This window comes from Aegilops tauschii, chromosome 7 (genome assembly GCF_002575655.3).
Source record: "Aegilops tauschii subsp. strangulata cultivar AL8/78 chromosome 7, Aet v6.0, whole genome shotgun sequence".
NCBI classification, from domain to species: Eukaryota; Viridiplantae; Streptophyta; class Magnoliopsida; order Poales; family Poaceae; genus Aegilops; species Aegilops tauschii.
In genome coordinates this window covers 475,936,291-475,944,737 of record NC_053041.3, presented here as the reverse complement: position 1 = coordinate 475,944,737, position 8,447 = coordinate 475,936,291, and the positions used below count along the sequence as shown (strand labels likewise).

Below are 8,447 nucleotides of genomic sequence, written 5' to 3'. Positions count from 1 at the left end.
AACCCTAAAAGGGTGGCACCAACCCTAAATGTCGCCTCGTAAATCTTCATAGCTGTAGTGCCGTCCCCCCCTATCTTCTTGTCGGCCAGCTGATTTCGATCGCTAATCGCCACCGCCGCCACTCGATCAGCCACCGTGAACTCCATCACCACCCTGCCGCCCTCAGCGCCATCTGTCGTGGCCGTCCCATCCGCCGACACCGGTCGTCCCACTGTGCTCCACATCAAGTCTGCCCCCAAGCACCGTGACAACATCCCCAAACTTCCCCACTGTCGAATTCTACCATCGCCGTCCTTGCCAAGCTCCTTGTGTCGTTGGATTTGCCTCCCCACTGTTGGAATGCCATGTTTCATGTCGTTCTCAAATTTTAGGGCTAGGTATCGAGGTAACCACCGACTAAAAATGATGAATTTCATAATCAATTCAAAAGACGCAGTGAAACGTATGGTTTATGCGAAAACATGAATGTACATGCCATGTTCAAAAGTCAAAACAATGTGAAGAAATGACATCTATTGTAGCTAATGTTTGAATAAATGTGTTTCTATGTCGTGGAAATATTTTTTAATGCACATATATGTTCAGACAATTAACTTCTGTTTTCTAAATGAGTAAAATATGTGTTTGCCTTCTAAACCCCTGGTACATATGCATTCACAACTAAAAACATAAGGCATTGAAGAGCCATTGTCGTTTAATTTAGAAGAAAGGTATTCCCATTGGGCAGGGTGGAGAGGAAGAAACATGTTCTGGCATTTGTTGTAGAGTGCAAAGCCAGAGAAGAAGCGATTTTATTGCATCTCGATTGAAAACCACTTTTGATAGATATATCTTTAAATTAGGATGACACTTTTTTTTGCGAGGTAAATTAGGATGACACTTTAATCTAAATTAATTTTCCCGTGCGTTATTTAGCTAGTATTCTGTAAATTTGATTAAAATCCTTTTAAATTTGCAAATTTCTGGATGAAAATTATTAGTTACTTAAGTCGAGCTTGGGGCAAATCTTGACAGTCCACAACTGATAACTTGGTCCTGGCCACAAGAATTCGGGTCGCGCTGGGCCCTGGCCTTGATGCAAGTTTGCTTCAGAAGACGACGACAACAATAACCTGTTCCTGCTACGTACCGATTCTGGGTTTCTGTCCTGCTCAATAAGACGAGACGGCGGCGGCTCCTTGAAGATGGAATAAAGGTCTCCCCGCCTAGCTGTCGGTGGGCGTGTGGAGGTGTGTCTTCGACAGATCTATCTTTGATGGATTTGCTCGGATCTCGGTGTTGTTCGTCTACGTTCATGTGTCTTTGGATTGGATCTTTCTGATCTACGCTATTCTTCATCTACGGCAGTTACTGTTCTGATGCGCTATTCTTCATCTACGGCAGTTGCTGTTCTGATGCGCTGGTCCTACGGGGCCTTAGCACGACGATTTTCCAACTGTCTACTATAACAAACTGTGCCGGACTCCGGCGATGACAGCGACGCGCCTTCGGCTTGCTTCAATGCTGGTAGTCGTCGTTAGGTGGTCTACGGATCTGGATGTAATTTCTATTATTTCTGGTATTCGTTATACTGCCATGATTGAGGATGAATAGATAGGAAATTTTCTTGAAAAAAAAAAGTTTGCTTCAGAAGACAACGATGGTCGAATATATAACACTTTGCTTCAGGAGACAACAATGGTTCACCAGTCTAGCTCATAAAAGGAAACCAAGGGTACCAGTGTGCGCACCTAATCGGACAGCATCTCACCAGCCTCCCTTTATTATTATCATTATTCCTTTTGCTTTGACAAACAATCTGTGACCATTTACAACTGTTTAATACTACCACGAATCAATGGAATAGAACCCACCACCAACCAACCAACCAACCAACCTCACCACCCTAAAACTCTTCTCTATATCTACATCACAGTTACAACATCTCTCCCCATTTCAACGCCAAAATCAAGGCAGACATACCATCAGTATCGCCGATCGCCGGGTTAGCCTAAAGCCCCTCACACCTCCAACCTTTTCTTCTTCCATATATGTACCTACACTCTGAGATTGGCCCGCGTCTTGATCGGCTTCAGCTTCACACCCATGCTCTCGGGCGAGAGGAGCTCCGGCGATATGCAGAACGGGTTCAAAGGGCTGCGAGGGCTGGAGCTTACATGGCTCGGCCTGAACAGGCCGTATCCCATGAGGAAGTACTCCATTGGTATCAGCATCGCGTGCGGCTGCTCCTCCGTCACGACGGACCCACATGCTTGCACCTGTGAAAAACACCAGAAATCGGTACTTTCAAACAAAAAAAGGATTAACTTTTGAATACAAGATTATCAGGTAAATAATAGATACCTCAACGAGGGCACTGTATCTCTTATCAAGCTTTGCAGTCATGTGAACAGCTTCAGTGTGGAACTGCGAGTTCTCACCGACAAATATCAGAGTTCTGCACTGCAGCTGCTTCAGGCTTTCTGTCAAGTCATGTCTCCTGCAATGCAGCACAACGTACATTTTGATTCCATCAGCTCAGGTACTAGTTGATCATACAGGAATTGAACGAGAAAAGGGTACGTACTGATTGATTGTTTGGATAAACCGCCATATATTCATGCTTTGCCGTTGATCTAGGAACTTCATGAATTAAGACAGACTATATCAGCAAGATAAAATTACAGAGACATAATAGTGGATGATGAAGGATAAAAAGAATTGCAAAGTACATACACTTCTACACGCCTGCATAATATCAGATTCTGGTACAGCAGAGCCTCCTCGCACTCTCTGTGGATTAGAAGTTCAAACAGGACTGTTCAATATCACATGGTCTACAAAATAAAAAATAAATGACATGTCATACACTAATCTTAACTTATTACCTTGCCAAAGTAACGCTGCAACAAACAGTCCTTCACCATGTCACACATCCCGTAATAATACAACAAATTCGACATCACCTGGGAAAATGAATTTCTCAGTACAACCATATTATTAAGATGAATTTAACCATAGACTTTATTATCATGTAAGACAAAATATAGTACTAGAGGATATATATTGAATGGCTACCTTATTATAAAACCACTCAGTCCATGAGGGAGTTCTACATAGAGGTGAAACGAGGATAAGACCGAGCACACGCTCCCTATACTTTGTCTGCAACAAACGGTGGAGATAACTATTAGTAGTGCAACCAGAAGAAAATAGATTACTTCTAAAGAAACACATACTGCGAAGAGAGTAAGAATGTATGCACCAGCACTGACACCTAAGCACATAACAGAACCCAATCTGGAAAAGCCATAAAGCCATTAGTTCAAAGAAGGTGAGAAAAAAATCTGAATATCACCAAAAAAACATCTGAGAATATGTACCCAAAGAAATCAAGTACTTCTGCAACCTGATCCGCTAACTCATCAACTGATGCCACAGGACTGTTTGGTAAAATCGGAGTGGCTCCTAACTGCACAATTGTTGTAAAGGACAATAAAGCATGAGTATTACAAAATAGTTAGAAAATTTGCTGATGCATCATAGCAAGATAAATGCAAAGGGCTAAAACTTCATTGTAAGAACAAAGTCTGCTAAAAAAAACCTCATGTCCAGGGGGGCTTATATGGTAAATGCAAAAATTATGGAGCAGCAGTGAGGCAGCCTCTGGGCAGAATAGTAGTCCTTGGAAGCAAGACATATCTGATCAACAATAATAAACATAAGCCTCTGTATTGTGAAATTCTTATATAATACAGTGTAGTGGATAGAGCCATAGACAGTACGCTGCACAGGTGCACATTTAAAGCAGTTACAGACACTATCCATTCAGTTGTAATAGTGAAACTTACGGTTCAAAGCAACATCTGGATAAGTAATAAGGGCATGCTTATCATGGTCACCATACACAGCAACAGATACAGGTCCATGTTTTGTTTCTATATGATGTTCCTGAAAAAGCAGGACACAAGGTGTTATGCAAACATGGATCAAGATGACAAGAACATTTGATAAATGATTACTGCATAACTATGCTCAGCATAAAGATAGTAAAATACTCCATGCTTTAGTTTGGACTAAAGAAAACCATGAAAACAGTGAACCTGCCTATTTTTGGCAAGTAGGATATGATGGATTTCTTTATTGTGACTGAAAATCTAACCCAATAGATGCTTGAAGCAAGAAATTTCCCCAAATTGAAGCAAAGATTATGAAATCACGATTGGAAGTTCTCTGTTGCTGCATGTTATACTAAAACTGAGTTGGCAAGGTGCTAATAAGAAAAAATAACAACAGCACCATTAGTCATGACGATGTGTGGTGCTAAAGTGATTATTCCTAGACCATCTCTTAGGCTCAAGGAAAATAAGAGGAAGCAGAGGACAAGAACCAAACAGAAGTGATTCCTCTACCATTTGGCAAGCAAATAGCTTAAAGCATAGTTGTCAGAAAGACCATACGCTAGGCAATCAAATGAGCTGTTCTGTTCTATCACAGGAAGAATGTGTGTGACAGCAACTTTGTCAGAAGGAGGCTTCAAGCTGCATTACCAAATTTTAATAAGAAAGCCAAACAAAATTGACAAGGTAAACCTGCACATTCGATCTGAATTTCCAGACCATTGGCCTTTTCTTGTTGTACAATGCAACAAGTTTAGGAATTAGTCCACTAATCCTTTGGCCTTACAAGTACAACTATTTTTTATAAGACACTCATCAATCTTATAATGGATATAAAGAACTTCAAATACGGTGCAGAATTCTTGTAAACCATACAAAATAAAATAATAAACTACAGCCTTGTCTGCTAGACATACTTGTTCGTCTACAGTAAACTCGTTTCTTCCACAACTGTTTGCTGATTTTGTAGAAAATTCTTCATGCGCAAACATATAAGAAACTTAAGGATGAACGGTTTGTACCATAGTCATATGAAAGAATAACATTTAACTAAATTACAATCCACTGGCCACTGCCCACTGATCATCAGAACTATGACAACACCCACAAGGATGAACTTAAGTTTGACCAGGCACCTCATTTCAATTTCACATATTGAAAGAGTTTAAATGGTTTGAAACAGCAAGCGGGGATTTGATAAGGACACTTGTGCTTGACAGCCCAACTAAGCAAAGTGATATGGCAGAATTGAGGAAAACTTCATAGGAAAAAGGGCAGTTAGGACACGCAAGCCACAACCCAAAAGCGTCAAAATCGAATCTTCATGGTTTCTTTTCTGATCAAGCGATAAGCACAACAAAGTAGCGATTGATTTGATTAGTTAAATTAATCAGCACGCTGCCACATACAGAACGAGGACCACAAAAGAATCCGCATGGACGAAGGTAGGTAGAGGCCAGCAGCCACAGAAGGCACCCTAAAATAATACCACTTTGATACTACAGGACGCAGATGGCTAGCTAGTCGATGTGAAAGGAGCAGAGCAAACTCCAATTGGACTAACAACAAAAAGAAATTCCCATGAACCAATAAGCAAGGGAACCGCCTAACCATGATTTACGATTCAAATTAGGATAGAAGAAAATTCTGAACAAGAAACCAGTAAAACAAACAGAGCAAATAGCCCTAAGAACCAAAAATCTACAAGCAGCCAAGGATTAATTCTGAGACCAACACAACTTCAGGAGAACTTAGTGAAATTCGAGATATAAGGTACAGTAACAAAATCTTTGGGGAGGAAAAGACTCCAGAGAAGCCCTTTCCCTTTGGGCCTCCAAACAATCCAACGCATACAACTACTCCAATCGAAATCAAACCATATGAACCCAGCTAAACTCCAATATCACCACCGAGGCCGCATCTCCAGGCGCCCATACCTTTCAATCCTCCTCCCAAGCAGCTCCAATGCCGCCAACCAAATCGCCGCGATACTAGCGGAAATTAACTGCGCCGGCACGAAATTTGCGGATTCGAGGAAGAAAGATAGAGGTAGCAGGGGGGCACGGACCTTCCCGCCGAAGGAGATGCGCTCGACGTCAATAGACACGACGGAGCCGCCAGAGTCGCCCATCCCGGCGGCAGACAAACCTCCCCCGCCGAAAAAGAGGAACTGGACCTCCCCCACTTCCCAACCTCTCGCTCCCACCCACCGCCCCCTCTCTTTCTCTCTCGAAACTGTCCCGCTTCCGCCGCTGCTTCTCCTTCCCCACCTGCGCTTCTTGGAGTTCTTGGCCTGCCGCTATAAACCAAGCGGCGCAGTTCTACCTGTACTATGCTCCGCACCCTGGAGCTTCCCCGTTATTACAGATCGGTCCAGGTTATTATAGGAGTAGTATAACTAGGCAGTTTCTTTTCTAATTATAAAAAAAACGGCTAAATGCTAAAAAGACGGCAGGTCAAGGCCTCAAGCAAAGACTCACGGGGGACTACGGTCCAGTGGGTGTCTGCGGGTGGTCAGTCTCATTTGTTGCTACCTTGTTTGAATTTAAAAATTAAAGAACTATAGGTATAAAATGTTGTTTCTATTTTATGAAAAGATTTAAAATATTGTTGAATTATGAAACTCAAAAGTTTGAATTAACCTCTACTAATTTGGAGTTCTTCTCTGAAATGTTGCATGTCCATTGGTTGTTATATACTACACTACTAATCCAATACAATTAATCATTTTTGTTGTTTCATAGCAACGCACCGGCGTGCTAGTATGTCGTAAAAATGGAGTTGCAACGTTGTTTATGTGCACAACACAAGAGGGTCAGAAATAGTAAGATCAAGTTTACCAAGAGTTACTTTGGAGCTGGACTTGATGATGTTAGCGTAAGCATGCACTCTCTTTTTGAAGGTGTTTGATGCGAGAGATAGCGATTTAGTCATAGGTGTGTGTATCTGTGTTTTTTCTTCTTCTGATAGAATGAACTTTTGTTGACCATCTCATGTACTATTGAAAGGGCATCTAATCCCCTTGGTGGATTTTCATAATTAATGTCAACATATCTCAATGGACTAATGCGTTTACTACCTTATCTCAAGAAATTTCCCTTAGGTTGCAACAAATGACATGAAAGGTGACCCCCACAAATTATTAAGAAGAAAAGTGTTGGCCAAGCCAAGGATTCTGCATTTTTATTTTAGTGATCCAAGACCACATTGAGTTCATAGACATGTTGATACTATGAAAAGGGGATGAGGATGATGTGATTTGTTTATTTCTCTTAGTGCTTAAGGATCAGACTTCAAATGCCCTCAAAAGCCTTCATTTTTCTTCATTATATATACCCATCTTTCACACCTTGAAGTTGTCAAGCTCATCCAGTCGGAACCGTCGAGCAGCTCACCCAGATATAGCCACTGGATACCCTAGCACTTCGGAGTTGCCAAGTCATCCACTCAAACCCGCCAAAGTATGTGGCAAACCTTCTACTGCCCTCTTCGAATTTTCAACCCCTCCCCCCCCCACACACACACCATGGAATTTTCGACGTGGTTACCGAGACTGTGCCATAGCTATGATAGTCACCTCAGAACCTCTGAATGCTACCCCTTCAGACCGTCCAAGTCATTTGAAAGTTGTCATCTTTAGTATTGCTTCGTCACTCATAGTTTATCACTTTGAAGCTTCCGAGTTGTGTTAAAGTGTGTGTAATGATTGGAGGTTCAGCCTATATATATCGCCACCTACCCCATTAGTTCACTTGATGCAAACTCACTCATGTCCTATGCTCTGAGAGAGAACTCCACCTCCCTGTGTTGATTTCAAAGGGATTTTTACTCCAACCTATATTCCCTATTTGTTTTTCCACTCCTACTTGTCTAATCCAAAAGCCAAATCTTGAGAGAGTTGAGTGTTGAGGAGACTAACTTTTCAAGCACAAGTGCAAGGGATTCATCAGTAAGCAGGCTTAGTCTTATTACTTTTGTAGGGTGTGCGCCTCCTAGATCGGCTAGGTGCTTGGGAGTCTTCAACCTTGTGAAAAACTCAAGAAGTTCGTAAGGGCCCAGAGATCGCCTAACTCATGAAGATCTAGCTCAAGTGAGGCTAGTCCTCCGTGGGTGTACGCCTTGATGATGGCATAGGTTGGTTATTCCTTCATCGATGAGTGTCCATCATGGAATTCTTTGTGGATCAAAACCTCCATCATTGTGGAGTAGGATATATATAACACCAACTCTCCGAACCACGGAAAAAAATCTTCACCTAGCCACCTCATGTTTGCATATCTCCAACACTATCTCTTACTTACACATGCATGCCTTTACTTTCCGCTTCATATACTATTGTAGACTTCCATGTGTAGGGTGCTTGATAGACTACCATAGAAAATCTTAAAATTGCCAAGGAAACTAAAATTCTGGAAAATACTCCCATTTAGCTTAGTAGTTTATTCACCCCCCCTCTAGACATACTTAATCGGTCCTACAACTATGTTTGTAAGGTGCTTTAAGCTCGTTGTCTAGCCCTGAACTAATAAATGATGGTCGTGTACGTCCTAAGATGCATAAGTTCAGGCC

At 41.8% G+C, this 8,447-nt stretch overlaps 1 protein-coding gene across 1 annotated transcript; it reads right to left on the bottom strand.

Moving 5' to 3' along the window:
• Positions 1-1,723: 1,723 nt before the first annotated feature.
• On the bottom strand, positions 1,724-6,234 carry LOC109753114 (protein NDL1). The gene is made up of 11 exons (XM_020312040.4): positions 5,947-6,234; positions 3,831-3,930; positions 3,584-3,681; positions 3,363-3,451; positions 3,219-3,279; positions 3,058-3,144; positions 2,868-2,945; positions 2,716-2,772; positions 2,567-2,622; positions 2,344-2,479; positions 1,724-2,258 (listed from the first exon to the last, which is right to left on the bottom strand). The coding sequence occupies exons 1-11, from the start codon at positions 6,007-6,009 to the stop codon at positions 2,037-2,039; spliced, it is 1,047 nt and encodes a 348-aa protein (XP_020167629.1). The 5' UTR covers positions 6,010-6,234; the 3' UTR covers positions 1,724-2,036.
• Between the last annotated feature and the right edge of the window lie 2,213 nt (positions 6,235-8,447).